Below are 16,606 nucleotides of genomic sequence, written 5' to 3' on the forward strand. Positions count from 1 at the left end.
TATATATATATATATATATGATATATGATTGGATTATTACATATTGTTCCGTCTATCTTACATACAGGTTGTAAATTCAAATGTATCTTTGCAACGAATGGAGGAGTTGTTCTTAGCTGAAGAGAGAGTGCTCTTACCTAATCCACCACTTGAACCTGGGCTTCCTGCGATTTCAATCAGGGACGGATTCTTTTCATGGGATTCTAAGGTCTGGCTCTTCTTTATCTATCTGTTATTTTGCATTAAGCCACTGGAAGATTATTGTGGTTGCATAGTTCTAAGCAGCTTGCCTTTATCATCATTTGATTTTTCCTAGCCAAAGTATTTCTTGTAGCGCAAGACCATGTGGATCTGTAATATTGTGTTAATGCACAGAAGGGCCTTGAAACTACTTGCTAGTAGCAATGCATCCCTATTCCTTTAATGCATTTGAAGTGTATGTTTGCCAATGGTTACTGTATAACTCTTAAAAATCATTAATTATCATGATGTTTGCTGCATGGAATCTCTCTAGTGTAGCAAATGGGTGGAAAATCCAATAAGTAAAGTAATCTGAGAAGCTTGTTGTTTAGAAATTCATTTCTTTTGTTTAGAATACCTGGATTGTAACTTGCCTCTGAACCTTGAGGTTGAGTGAAGAGAGGGCTTTCACTTCATTTGCCATGTTCTATATTGTTTCATTTTTATATCACATGTTACAATTTATGCAGAAAATAAGCAATTGCACAGAACAAGTTCTTCTACTAAAGTATTCTTAAGTGTCTGTGAGTGTGGAGAAATGTATGAAAGAAGATAAACAAGGGAAAAAAAATCAGTTGTTTATTTATCATTTTCTCGTTCGATTGGCCTCTAAGACTATCTTATAATCCTGCCAAATTTATTTGGCCATTTTTTTTTCTTTCAAGACATGTTTGCACTTAGTTGTCTTACTGTTGAACTTGTTTAGCGGGGGTTTATAATTTCACTTTAACTGTTTGTTCTCTAACTGGTAATCTTGTTTGGTGAAGATTTATAGTTTTCTCCGTAATCCCTTTATGAACCAAATGAGCTTAGTGCATTTTCCCTAGGCAGAAACAAGCGAAAACATAAATGGCATCTTGTGGGAAGAGTTTAAGTCTCGATAAGCTCCGAGATACACAAAGTAGTGGAATAGAAAAATAATAATAATTTGAAAAAAAGTAAAGATAGAATTCGAATAAAATAATCGAGAATAGTTTAAATACTCGAAAATAAGAAGAAATATAGAACCCTGGATAAATATCACAAGCAACATTCGCTATATGATATTTGATCTCCTCCAGAGAACGACAAACTAGAACCAAAGATATAAAAATAAAGAAGATTACCTTAAAGAATTCTAGTTCCTTTGTTGTGAGCCTAGTCAGTCTGTTCATGCATTCTCCACGATAAGAACACCAAGAAGCTGTGTATCGAATCCAAAGGTATCTAAAGAGTTCTCCTGGAAAAGGGTTATCCTTCAAAAAGAATGAGCAAAGAAGTGTTGAGGCTTATACGGATGCGGACTGGGCTAGTTCATCTATTGATAGGAAGTCTACATCCGGATATTGTACATTTGTTTGGGGAAATTTAGTGAGATGCAGAAGAAAGAGGCAAAATGTGGTGGCTCGAAGTAGTGCTGAGGCTGAGTATCTATCCATGGCACACGGAGTATATGAAATATTGTGGCTCAACAGATTTTTGGAAGAACTAAGAAGCCTGCGAGTTTTCCAATGAAGTTGTCTTGTGAAAATAAGGCTTCCATAGGCATTGCTCATAAACCAGTTCAACATGATAGAACAAAGCACGTTTAAGTAGGACACTTCATTAAGGAGAACATTATAGACGGAAGTATGTGCATTCCTTTTGTTCCAACAACTGAACAAGTTGCAGATATTTTTAGCGAAGGTCTTTTCAGAACTACTTTTGAGTCCTTTTTGAGCAAGTTAGGCATGTTCAATATTTACATGCCAACTTGAAGGGAAGTGTCTGTTTGCAATGTAGTCATAATCTGCTTCACCAATGAGTTGGCAGATTTGAATATATTCTTCTCCACAAATAAGCTGGCAGATTTACTTATAATATGCTTCTGCAAATATGGGATTAGAATATAGTATTCTAGGAAATAGTTTAGAGGAAATCCCTTGATTCAAGGATTTTCTAAGAAATAGGGATTAATTAGTTTATTTGGTCTTACTTGTTCTCTTATAAATTTAGTACAAACACTATAAATAAAAATATTCTTTTGCAGTATCTAAACTTTCAGTACTGAATCACCTCAGAGCCTCTCAAGCAATCAAAACATATACACAAGATCAAAATAATCATATGAACCTATCGGGCCCTTCAAATAATGAATCGAAGCTTGTTTACTCAAAACGTAGACTTTGATCAAATCTCTTACCTTTAGGCTTCTAGTTTAAGATAAATAATTCCAAAACACTTCCAGATCTGTCAGGACCTGTCCCTTCCATACCTAAGTCATAAATTACCAAATGTACCAGTGGAAGTTGCAAATAGGGAAATTGGGTCCTAGAACTCGAAACGACCTACTGGGCCGTCACATATCATTGCCTTGTAAAAAATTGAAAATGATCACTTCATGGTAGAACTTCGATCCGAGTTCCTCAAATTGTTCTTTCACACTGACATTTTTATTTTCCTGGATAACTGTCACGAGGTTGGAGGTTTTTGTTTCTTTTTCAATTTCTATGCATCCAATATTAACCTCCTATTTTTACAGGCTGAACAACCCACTTTGTCAAATATTAATTTGGATATACCAGTTGGTGAGCTAATTGCTATTGTGGGTGGGACTGGAGAAGGAAAGACATCTCTGATTTCAGCAATTCTTGGGGAGTTTCCTCCTTTAGGCAATGCAAGTGTCACTATCAGAGGTTCCATTGCATATGTTCCTCAAGTTTCCTGGATCTTCAATGCCACTGTGAGCTTCAATTTATCCCTATTCCTTGTTATGCCTGTAGCACAAGTATGTTTACATGAGCATACTATTTCGGGGAGTCATTACAATATGTTGTAGATATTCTTAAAATGTGATAAATTATCTCTGGGTATTTATATGGAACAATGCAATTACCTTTACCTTACTGTTTTTTAGGTACGTGAAAATATATTATTTGGTTCCAACTTTGAACCAACAAGATATTGGAAGGCAATAGACGTCACTGCATTGGACCATGATCTTGAGTTACTTCCAGTTAAGTACATTTGATGGTAGTGTATTTGTGTCAATATATCTTTATGATGTATGGAATTTTCTATTTACTAGTTAGTCTACATGAAACTGCTATGTTCACACATCTAAAATATTCAGGGTGGAGACCTTACAGAAATCGGCGAAAGAGGAGTGAATATTAGCGGAGGACAAAGGCAAAGAGTGTCGATGGCTAGAGCTGTCTACAAAAATTCCGATATCTATATATTTGATGATCCCTTAAGTGCTCTTGATGCACATGTTTCCCATCAGGTAATTATCTTGTATGAATGCCTGGACAACACCATTTCAGTATGGGAATGGGATATCAACATTACCTGAGAAGACCTTCCTTCTATATCCAATATTCATATCCACCACCTGTAGATTTTTCCAAATTGACTAACCTCTTTCGTGTATATGTACAAGACTAATTTGCAGTAATTGGTTTGTTCACATAATTCACTGATTGCAATTGTTCCATCGTTCTTGTTGCAGTTTTTAAGCATATGCTAAATTCAATTTGGATCTAACTTGCAGTGCAATGGGATTTTTCAGGTTTTTAAAAACTGTATAAAGGAAGAATTGCAAGGAAAGACTAGGGTGCTTGTGACAAATCAGCTGCATTTTCTACCTCAGGTGGATCGGATCATTTTGGTTTCTGAAGGAATGGTGAAAGAGGATGGGACCTTCGAGAAGCTTTTGGAACATGGCACACTTTTTCCAAAGCTAATGGAAAATGCTGGGACAATGGAAAGTTATGGTGTTGAAACTGAATATGACCCAAACTTTGACAGTGAGAGTTCACAGTCTTCAAACACAAGGCAAGAGCACCAACAAGATGTAACCTCTGTAACCAAAAGGAAGGCTGGTAAATCTGTTCTTATCAGGCAGGAAGAGCGGGAAACTGGTATTATCAACTGGAGTGTTTTGATGAGGTAACAAGTTAATGTATATGCTTTGAGACATTTATCCTTGGAAATTTTAATCAAGTCACTCAGACATGAATATTCTGGTAATTCAACAATTTTAGAATCCTAATTTCTTTTTCAGAATTTTTAAAAAGACGAGACTTACAACACTTATTAAGAGAAAAATTCATGGCACAAACTTTTCTCAAATATTTCCATTCTCTTGCTTCTCCCATTGCATCTAGACACTGGTGGAATTAAAAAATGTTATTGTCTGTAGTGCAATAGTTTCTAGCATGGGCCTTGGAATATTCCGTTTATTTCTAGTGGTTTGTGTACCCCCTTTAGGAACACAACATCATTGTTGAGGTTTTCCTAATCTCCATACTAGGGGATGTGTCGGCTCCAATACCACCTGTAATAGCTAGGCCCCAACTGCCAAGGTATTCCCTAACGCAACCTTTTAGTCCTTGCGGTTTTCTCCCCTTGTTACCCAAAGGCATCCCAGAATTGAATTCCTGACCTCGCTTTGTATAACCCCTAACTTTTTCCTCCAGTTCTGATGTGCTATTTATCTAAGGTAAGTGATGACAACAAGGTCAGGGAGATCGCAATTTTAGAGTTTTGAGTACTGGACGTGCGGAAGAAAAATATGTATGAATCTGGAATATGAGAATAAAGATATGGGAATTCGACGGAACAGTCCACAAATTTCCATGAATGTGATGTTTTAAAGCTTTGACAAGGTCAAGAGTAACAAAATATTGATTATGAGAAGAAATATAACACCTTTGCTTGAGAAAATGAATCAAAACGATAGATTTGGATCTTGTCCACTTCATGATAACTTAAACAACAATTAGTATGGAAAACTATTCGCCTTTTAAAGAATATCAAAAAGGAATCACTGATATCAGAAGAAGAAACTACCTTTACATCAAGACTTGAACTATGAACTTAGTTACAACACTTTATCTTGCTAAAAAAGAACAGAAAACAAAAGTTTTAACTTGCTGATTTGATTTTCTGACATCAGGAAATTAATATGGTCAAGATGAATCTGATTAATTTGATAGAAGAACAATAAATCTCCAAATAAAAACCATATCTAACGTAAATATCTAACAATTACCATTCAACTTTGAACCAAGGGGCAAATATGACTATGTTTATAGTAGATTTAAGGGAGATTGCACCATATCATCCCCTTGTAAAAGATCTATTGCATTTGTTTGGATGATATGAAGTAATGGAGTAACTTTCCAATGTTTTCATTCATCATCATAGGCTCAAGAAAAGTTCTTATTTAACTATGTTTAGTAGAAACCCTTAGCTTATGGTTTGAAATGTGCTTTTGTTCAAATTTCCTTATCAGGTACAAAGATGCTTTGGGAGGTTTGTGGGTTGTCATGATTCTGTTTGGCTGCTACACATTGACTGAAATTCTTCGAATTCTGAGTAGCAGTTGGCTAAGTGTCTGGACCAAAGCAAGTTCCTCACAGAGCAATGGAGCTGGATTTTATATCTTGGTGTATGCTATTTTGTCATTCAGTCAGGTGCGAGTGCAGTTTTCCACCTTAATTAATTGCAATCATCAGTGATCGTCCTTGGTTATTCAGGTTTCTGTGCTTTATCTACTTTTCTTTTTTCCTCTCTTCCTTACATCTAAAGATGGGTACCTAGCCCTATCTAAAGGAGAAACTTTCCTGCTACAGGATTCCTCTCAATAAGCACGAAGCCCAGTAATATATTTGTATATGAGGGAGATCCTCCATTAGCTTAGTATTTTAGCTTCACAGTTGAAAATGAAGTCAAAGGAACAGGAGATTTCCTAAATGTCATTATGTTGCTTCAGAGGAGTATTGTGTAACTCTCAAGTCCATGAATATGAATTAAAGGAGGCTCATTCTGGATTCACTTTCTACAGGTGATTGTAACACTGGCAAATTCCTTCTGGTTGATTATCTCTAGTCTAAATGCAGCTAAAGGGATTCATGACACCATGCTGCATTCAATACTTCGAGCACCAATGGTATTCTTCCACACTAATCCATCTGGACGCATAATCAACAGATTCGCAAAGGATCTTGGAGATATTGATCGCAATGTGGCAAATATTGGTAATACGTGTCTCAGCCAATTGTGGCAGCTGCTCTCGACCTTTGTTCTAATCGGAGTCGTCAGCTCTATATCTCTGTGGGCCATAATGCCACTTCTAATTCTATTTTATGCTGCCTATTTATATTATCAGGTTCGCTAAACTCCAAATTTTTGGTTGCCCATTATTTTATCTTTTCCTCTACATATGGTGCTTTAGGGGTGGGATGTTCTCTTGAGCTTCCCTCATGAGCTAACTTTTGGAGTTGAGTTAGGCCCAAGGTCCTTTTCTTTATCATGTAATTAGATCTAAGCTTATTCCAGTTTCTTGTTTGCCTGATGTTGGAACTATATTTTATATTTTGTCCATGCTTCAAATGTTCAATCACACATATAGCGGGAGGGAGTATTTAGTCCAACATTAGTGCTTTAGGGGTGGGGGACTGTTTCTTTACAAGGTCTTGAGCAGTTGTTCCATCATGAGCTAGATTTTTGGAGTTGAATTACCCAAATTCCATTTCCTTATTAATTTTTTGCAACTTCAAAAAACTCAAGGGAGTAGAAAGTTACACCATTTAAAGAAGCTACACTTATAGTGGTACAATTCAACTCCCCAACTAATCTCATGTTCCTTCCTGAGGTCATGTCATACTTCTCTTGACCTGACTAAAATTTCACGATTAGGAATATCGAAATCTATAATTTGTCATCCCTATCTCCTTAAGTATGCCCATTGTGAAATGGCAATGTCTAAATATGCAAATTGTGAAATGGCGATGTTTGACCAGAATTAAAATGCTTCAATACCTAGGAAATATTGTGATTTACCTACGTGTCGTGCTCGTCAAAGGAGCCCATATATAATTAACCCACACAACCCCACACATATTTTAATGGTTTAGGGAGTGATATTTAATGGGTAAAATTTTGGCTTCAACCCATATTTGACTGGTAAGAATATGAGCACACATGATAATTTATGGGCAAAATACTGAAAGCAAGAGAACATCTAGTATGTTTCTGGTATGAAGGAAAACATTTTCTTTCCAATTTTCTCATGTTTGGTAGTCAAAACATTTTGGAAAATGTTATCCATATGAAACTATTTTCCTCCAATTTAAGGAAAATGCCTTTTTCTACATTAAGGAAAACATTCAACCTCCAACTAAACCACTCCAATGCCATAGACCATAAACCCTTGACCCGCAACCTCTCAACCTACCATCCCACTCCTCCACTCCTTGCTTGCTCTAGACTCACACCCAACCCTACCCTTAACCCGATGCACTCCCACCTCACTGCGGAGGCTAACCCCTCCTTTACCCTCCATCGAGACTCGAGCTTTCAACCTCAAAATTAACTCCTAGTCCAGACCTTGATCCCAACTCAGATTCGAGACACAACTTCCAACCCCAACTCAAAACCTTGTTCCATGACCACACTCTCAATAAAAGACTCAGCTTTGAACCCAACCTTAATTTCAAAATGGGTCCATTCCTTATTCGAGACTCGACTCTTGAACCATGTCCCATCCCTTGATCTAGGGAATCGTTATTTGTTTTCCGGCCTGAGATTAAACCATGATTTGGGACCAACATGAGATCTAATATAACTCTTGACTCAAGATTAGACTCTTGATATCGAGCCAAGAACTGATCCAAGACCTGACTCCCCACTCCCCACTCCAAAAGTAGCCTTCAAAGTGAGACTCGACTCCTGACTCCAACTCGAGGTTCGTATTGTGGACCCAACACTCAACTTTGACATGGAATTGAACCGAGACCTGACTTAAGACCTAGAATCGAACCTCCGGCCAAAGACACAAAACCCAAACCCAGGAACCTGATCCCAACCCAACTTGACCACAGTCCTAGACCCGAATCTCAATTCCATTACAGGAACTGACTCAAGACCTGATCCTTACTTGGAACCCGACTCAGGACGAACTTTTGACTCCCACCTAACACCCCATCTGAGTCTCGTTTTTATCCGAGACTCGGGTCTCAACTTTCAGCCCCAACCCAGGATCTGATCCCGACTTAACCCCAATCCAAGATCCGGCTCCTAATCCCGACCCAGGAATCAGCCTAAGACCCAACTTGAGACCTAACTCTCGATTTCCTACCCCGACCCAAGAACTAACATTGACCTGACACGGGAATTGTACTTTGACTTTTAATGTAATATATATACCATTCTATCACCAACCCATTTTTACCCATATGAAATGTGGGCGGGTTAAATTATTAACCATTTTATGTTGACCCATTTTGACCCAACCCTCTTCTTTTCCACTACTACCTAGGCCCTTACTATGAAAATGCTGAAACAGATACTTGAAGTTATCAATGCGCTCTTGTTTACTGTCTATGTAACCATATCTTCTTCATAGACTACCAAATAGATGAAGAAATCAGAGGCTGATTATTAATAAAAGACATAGTGATCAGTTTTTGTACGTATTCTAAGTATACTCAAAGAAACTGGTTTAAACCTTATGAAAATCGTCATAATGACTCTACTTGAGCAACAAAAACTACAGTTTCTCAATACATCTCATAATCAAAATCACCATGAAGAAACACATTTTTGATATCCAATTGACAAAGAGGACAGCAATGAACAACTGCCATGTATAAGAGAAGTCGTGAAAGATAATTTTAGCATAAAAAGAATGTATCACGATAGTCAAGCAAATACAGCCACCAGATGGAGCTTATGTGGTATGTGGATCAATCTGACCACCCGAATCGGTGCATATCCCCGTAGTGTACAATAGTTTTACTTGAAGCAGAGCAATAAGTTCCCAAGTACCACTAGTGTATCAAGAAAATCTCCTTAACCATATCCTATCTTCATAATTTGAGATGATAGAACAGCAGAATTCACTGATGGTGGGAGATCATTGGGTGACTAGGAGTAGTAAGACATAGTAAGCAAGAGAATGCTTAATAATCTATTGTCAGAAGGGTCGGACTGGCCAAAATCTGGTCTTGCACTAAGTCAATACTACTTAGAAAAATGTTAAATTTTATATGTCTAAGTAACTGTTAACTTGATGAAATGGCATCTTACGTGTTAATGGCATGACCAGAAAGTGTTGAGCAAGTATCATAAAGCATCGCAGACTGAACAAAATGAATGCATATTACTGCAGGAGGAGGATTAATCATAATATATCAAACTACCCAGATTAATTCTTCTTTAATGATTTTAGAGTACGAATAGTAAAAATTATTCAAATCCAAAATCAAAGGTCAAACTAGTTATAAAGGGGGTGAAAATTGTAATAGTAGACCCACGCTGTCTTCCAGTTTTGTATGTACTACACAATTTGGTGATGTAGGGGACAAACTCTTATGATGAAAATGCTACTTTGTTGAGATTATTGCTACCATTTAATATGCTGTTTGGTTGTACTTTTGACAATGTTTGACGTATTGAAGGAAGTCGCAATGCTATGTGGAAAGCGTCTCTTAAGAAATTGTAGGAGATTACTACATTTGTCTCTCATTGTGTAGGCTACTCCATTCATTACCTTAAGTTTGGGGTTGAATTCTTATATTCTTTCACATATTGTTAGAGTCAAACTGTGATGAGCCCTTTTTCTCTCTTCATGCCTATCAATCTCGGCTTCTCCTCTCTCAGCTGAGACAATAAGTTACTCTGAGATTTTGTTTCAATTCAACCCATCGAGCCACTAGTATTGCTCCGGGCCACTCATATTAGCCTATTGAGAGTAATCTCTTCTACTCCACTCCAGCCCCGATCATGTTGAGCCTCATCACTCTCTACTTTAAACCAAATGGAGGCAACAGAAAAGAAAACAAAATCAGATTTACGTTTAAATCCCATACTCAGGTTACACGTACAGGAGGGCACTAATGAATGCTACATTGTCCCTTTCAGCGACCTGAGGGTTTCCATATGGACTATAATGATACTAGGCTACTCCATCCATTACTTCAAGGTTTGGGGTAACATGCTCTGATTCTTATATAGAAATTGGTTTTGTATTAGTCCTGTACCCTTGTATTTCCCATTTAGTTTTCAGGACTACATGTGAAAAGTCTGTCTTCTCTATATTATTAATACTTCACTTAGTCCGTGCCTGTTTGCCCTGGCTGTTGTTTTTGATGAAGCAGATACTTCTACTTAACCTCATAAGTGATTGTGTGCCTCTGGCCATTGTTCTTGATTAAGTAGATACTTATTTTGTCTTCTTCCCATTCTTTTAGGCATATTACAGAATCAGTTGTACTGTCTATGATAATTTATCAACTGTTGATTTTACATTCTATTATGAGGATCAGATTACATACTACTACTACAACTTATGTTTCACAGAATACATCCCGCGAAGTGAAACGTCTAGATTCCATTACCAGGTCCCCTGTGTATGCGCAGTTTGGAGAAGCTATAAATGGTTTATCAACCATCCGTGCATATAAAGCACATGACCAGTTAGCTGCCATTAATGGGAAGTCTATGGATAACAATATCAGATTCACTCTTGCCAACACAAGTACAAACCGCTGGCTTACCATAAGGCTTGAGACACTAGGAGGCATAATGATCTGGTTGACTGCAACTTTTGCTGTTATACAGAATGGGAGAGCAGATGACAAGGTTGCGGTTGCTGCTACTATGGGTCTGCTCCTAAGTTATTCTTTGAATATTACTACCTTACTCAGCAATACTCTGAGACAAGCAAGCAGAGCTGAAAATAGTTTAAATGCCGTTGAGCGTGTTGGTACATATATAGATTTGCCATCAGAGGCTCAAAATGTCATTTGCAGCCAGCCTCCTCCACACTGGCCATCATCAGGGTTCATCAAATTTGAGGATGTTGTCCTACGTTACAGACCTGGACTTCCTCCTGTCTTGCATGGTTTGTCATTCGAAATTTCTTCAGGTCAAAAAGTTGGCATTGTTGGAAGAACTGGTGCTGGAAAATCGAGCATGCTAAATGCTCTGTTTCGAATTGTGGAACTTGAAAGAGGGAGAATATTGATTGATGATTGTGATGTTGCTAATATTGAACTGATAGATCTTCGAAGTGCTCTTAGTATCATACCTCAATCGCCAGTTCTTTTCTCTGGTACGTATTTCTTTTTTCAGCTATTTTTGATACTACGTCACTCTTCCACATCCCAGGATTGACACAAATTGGAAAAATATAATATGCAATTCAAAATTGATGCATGCATAACTCACTTTTGAATCGTCTACTCAATCACTTTGGAATTATATTATCAGCAAACACGAGTGTTTATGTGTAACAAACTGAGTCTACACCCTAGGTGTGACCAACACTTGGAACCACAATTGGCATATAGCATATCTATGAAACAATAAAATCTCACAACTGATGCGGGATCTGCACATGACTAAATGGGCAATAGTCCTTTTAACTCATAACATGATATATGTTATGAATTTTTAGTGAAGGATCAACCCCAGGGCTATATATAAAGTCAGCTCGTTAAAGGGATGTTGAAACCTTAGATTTCATTAAAAGAAAGAACTCCGATATGTTCAGTTCTTCAAAGGGAGAGTGAAACCTTAGAGTTCAATGGAAGAGAGAACTCTAATCTCTTGCTTTTCACTGAAATGCGACTTGCTGATTTATTCATCAAAAACTCCTTTAAATAGAAGTCTTATTACATCAGTAGGAAGTCTAATCCTTGTAAAAGTAGGAGACCTAAATCCTATTCCAAACTAATACCTATAGCTTGACCTCATCCTTATAAAACTATGAAACATAAGCCATTCTAGAATAATAAATAAAGTTACTTAAATTATATACAACAACTAAATAAATCTACTTTAAAATATAATAAAATACTTAATTAATTGACTTCCTCGCATCCACGACATTACTCCCCTCACGTTGAAAGAACCTGTCCTCAAGCCCAAATTTCAGGCCAATTATTCAAAAGATCTGGAATATTGTCAATTTAATTATCCAATTCCAAACCTAGCCAATTTATCTTGAAGTTGACATTGATAAATTTCAACTCTATCAGCTTGTTGATGCTTTGACTAATTCCCCATCAGGTTGCCACTTTCATGAGGTCCAAATCGCTCAAGCAATTGTTAACAAGGATGTGTCCAAATTAATGGGTTGTTGATACCGTTAAAAGTTGGAAAATTCATCTTTGTATAACTTGGTATTATCGAATGTGAATAACCACTTCTTATCGGCTAGTTGAATAGGTGGTGTGTTGACTTTAGTAGCAGAAATTGTTTATCTATGGGTTGTTGGTTTTGTGGAGCCAACTCCCAATCTAGACAATTGTTCTTGGATGACTCAGACAATTCTTTCACCGAGGTGTTGTTCCATTGTTGCAATTTTAGAGTCCATTAAGGTTTCTGTAATGGTAAGTTCTCAAAATCTGAAACTGATCTCATCGCGAAATATGGAACTGACCTCATCGCCCATTCTGTTAGGCTCTGATACCAAATTGTTAGGGAATGATTGATTCACAAGACAATATATAAATTTAGCTTGTTAAAGGAGGTTGAAACCTTAGAGTTCATTAAAAGAGAACTCGGATATCTTTAGCTCTTCAAAGGGAGACTGAAACCTTAGATTTCAATGGAAGATAGAACTCTAATCTCTTGTTTTTTGATGAAATGTGACTTACTGATTTATTCATCAAAGGCTCATTTAAATAGGAGTTTTATACATCAATAGGAAGTCCAATTCTTATGAAAGTAGGAGACATAAATCTTATTCCAAACGAATAACTATAGCTTAACCTAATCTTTATTAAACTATGAAACATAAACCCATTCTAAAATAATAAATAAAGTTACTTAAATTATAAATAAATCTACTTAGGAATATAATTGAAGACTTAAATTAATTGACTTCCTCGCATCCACAACAATATAACAACTGTATATACATGGAGATCTGAAACAAATAATATTTGAATTAAAGCTCTAATAACTTAAAGAAATAGATTCATTGAGACATGGCCCCAGCTACCCATAAAATGGAATAATGGTTTGGAATAAATCTAAACTACTAAACTACTTTATGAAGTTTTCGAATGAAGAGGACTCATGTTGATTTGTAAATATCTGAAGTGTGATCAGATATGATTTTATAGGATTTAAATTAATCTTATAAAATCAAATCTGATTTGCTATTGAATAGGTTAGGATATTAGATCAATAAAATCATCCCTAGTTTGTCAAATCTGCTAGAATCAAGGGATTTGATACCCAGTAGTTAGTTTTCTATACTATAAATATCTATCTCTATGGATGAATAAGATTGTACAAGTTTGAAGTTTGGTATCAAAACTTACAACTCACAAAACTGCTGACCGGAGAAAATGCAATTGTCTAGCCATGAATCTGAGAGCAAAAGCCTGAATCTACATCAATGACAAGATGCATGCAAAGAAAAGTATGTGCACTAAGTATGTAAGGTTTGGTAAATGATGCAAGTGTATTTCACTTCATACTAAAAATGATAGGCTACACTTAGAATATATACACAAAGCTAGACACAAAAGGTCAAGAGCATATCCTTGATAGGTTACCTACCATACCTACAATATTTGACTATAACACATTACCTACAATACCTGACTATTATCTTACAACACAATCTAATATTTGAAATACTCTTTGACAATATCTTAACATTCTCCCTCAAGCTGGAGCGAAAATGTCATATGCTCCAAGCTTGCTGCAAATGTGTTCAACCCGAGTTCCTCCAAGGGACTTCTAAGATTATCTGCCAATTGGTCATTTGAACAAATAAAGATGGTGGCAATGCATCCGGACTCAATCTTTTGCCTAATGAAATGACAATCCATCTATATATGTTTCACTCTTTCATGGAAAACTGGATTTGAGGCAATATGAAGGGCAGATAAGATCGCATGTAGCAAGAGCCATGGCTCGATATTCTGCTTCTGCACTAGATCTTGCAACAATATCTTGCTTTTTACTTTTCCTATAGATTAAATTGCTCCAATCATGACTCAATACCCGGAAGTAGAGCATAGTAAAAAGTCTATGTGTTGGAGAACCTGCCCAATCCGCATCAGAATATCCAATGATGTCAACGTGAACTTTGTCTTCATATAAAAAACCTTGCCCTGGATCTCTTTTGATGTATCTGAGGTTGCGAATTAGTGCATCGCAATGATCTTTACAGAGCTTGGAGAAACTGACAAACCACACTTATAACAAATGAAATATTCGGCATGTAATAGTTAGATAATGCAATTTACCAACCAGTCTTTGATATCTACTAGCATATTCCAAACAAATATATATGATCAAAATAATGGAAATAAAATGAGAAAATACTGACACCAAGAATTTACGTGGAAACCCTTTTTAACAAGGGAAAAACCACGGGCCAAGAGGAGCAATTGATATCCCTATAGTAAGAAATTTTACACTGTAGTCACAAATACAATACTCAAAGTGACTACTGCACACTCAAAAGGAATTACACTGTTTTGATTTCTACCTTACTAAAATATCGATCATACTCTATTTTTCTTCACAGACTATTCTTCTTGTATAGTCTATGAAATACCTCACTTTGCTCTTAAAATATTTTTTTCTCTCTAACTTCGTGTATTCTACAAATGAGCTATGAGCTCCTTTTATAGAAGAAATTTACAACTAATGTCATCAATGACAGCTTGAAATTACCAAAGTTTGAAACTTTGCAACTATGTAGTTATATTGGTAAGAATTAGTTGGTATGTAGTTGTACCAGATTAAGAATTTAATAAAAATGGGCTGGAACCCCACAATCTCCCCTTCCAATCCAGTGGTATCTTCATCTTCTTTTGAGAGAGTTCATACCCTAAGTTCTTTGCATAACTTGAACTTGTCTTTCAATATCGTCTTGGTCAGCATATCTGCAGGATTTTCACTTGCGTGGATCTTTTTGACGTGAAATGGTTCACTCTCCACTTCCTCACGAATCCAATGATTTCTGACGTCGATGTGTTTTGTTCTTGCATGGTACATGAAGTTCTTACTCAAGTTTATTGCACTCTGGCTGTCATAATAGACAATATGCTCTATCTAATGCAAACCAAGCTATTGAAGAAATCGCTTTAGCCATATTTCCTTTTCGACTTCAGTAGCCGCAATATACTCAACTTGAGTTGTAGATAGTGCAACACACACTTCTGCAACTTCAACTGCCATTATATAGTTCCATTGAAAAAGTAAATAAATATTCGGTAGTAAATTTTCTATTATTAAGGTCACCTGCCATATCAACATCTGTATAGCCTTTCAAGATTGGATCTGATGCTCCAAAACACAAGCATTTATCTGAGCTTGATCTATGATACATGAGTATCCACTACACAAGTATCCACTTACAGCTTCCCAATGCTCTTTTTCGGGATTGTCGAGAAATTTGCTGACCCAACCAACTAGTGCATATCATTACATACATTAGACTTCCAACGACGTAAGAATATGGAACTTTGGCCATGCTCTCTTTTTCCTCCCTAGTTATAGGTCTTCTTGCTCAACTTCATATGACCAGAAAGAGGTTTGCTAACAGACTTAACATTCTTCATATTGAAGCGCTCCATACAGTGGTACAAGAAGTTTGAATTTGGAGCAAGGCTATAAGAAGACTTCATCGGATCATTGTGTATTTGTACAAAAATTTTGTGATGATCACTTCATCATCCTTTTGTTTATGTGGATGATATGTCAATTGTCGGCAAGAATACTTTCAAGATTGACGAGCTGAAGAATGAGTTGTGTAAGTCTTTTTTGTATGAAAGACTTGGGTCATGCCAAACAAATTTTGGGCATGAGAATTACTCAGGACGGAGACTCTTTCTGCCTTTGTCGAACTGCCTTGACGCCTTGGCAGGCTTTGACCTGCTTTCCTTCGCTTACCAAAGAGCGGATTCCGTCTCAGAGATGAAAGGAAGATTTATTAGTCACACAAGAAGTACATCGAACGTGTGCTAGAGCGCTTCAATATGAAGAATGTTAAGTTTGTTAGCACACCTCTTGCTGGTCATATGAAGTTGAGCAAGAAGATGTGTCCTATAGCTAGGGAGGAAAAGGAGAGCATGGCCAAAGTTTCATATTTATATGTCGTCGAAAGTCTAATGTATGCAGTGATATGCACTAGACCTGATATTTCTCACTTAGTTGGTTAGGTCAGCAAATTTCTCGGCAATCCGGGAAAAGAGCATTGGGAAGCTGTGAAGTGGATACTCAGGTATCTTAAATGAAGGTCGGATGAATGCTTGTGCTTTGGAGCATCAGATCCAATCTTGAAGGGCTATATAGAAGTTGATATGACAGGTTACGGTGATAAAGGGAAATCAACTACTGGATATTTGTTTACTTTTTCGGGGGGGGG

At 36.8% G+C, this 16,606-nt stretch overlaps 1 protein-coding gene across 1 annotated transcript in view; it reads left to right on the forward strand.

Moving 5' to 3' along the window:
- The window catches only part of LOC107007056 (ABC transporter C family member 12-like), a 74,860-nt gene that overhangs the window by 44,509 nt on the left and 13,745 nt on the right, over positions 1-16,606 (forward strand). The window contains exons 16-23 of the mRNA XM_015205524.2: positions 68-208; positions 2,741-2,941; positions 3,116-3,214; positions 3,332-3,484; positions 3,770-4,149; positions 5,498-5,678; positions 6,050-6,373; positions 10,567-11,320. Coding sequence (XP_015061010.1) covers positions 68-208; positions 2,741-2,941; positions 3,116-3,214; positions 3,332-3,484; positions 3,770-4,149; positions 5,498-5,678; positions 6,050-6,373; positions 10,567-11,320 — 2,233 coding nt within the window. The remainder of the gene's footprint in view (positions 1-67; positions 209-2,740; positions 2,942-3,115; positions 3,215-3,331; positions 3,485-3,769; positions 4,150-5,497; positions 5,679-6,049; positions 6,374-10,566; positions 11,321-16,606) is intronic.

This window comes from Solanum pennellii, chromosome 12, assembly GCF_001406875.1.
Source record: "Solanum pennellii chromosome 12, SPENNV200".
NCBI classification, from domain to species: Eukaryota; Viridiplantae; Streptophyta; class Magnoliopsida; order Solanales; family Solanaceae; genus Solanum; species Solanum pennellii.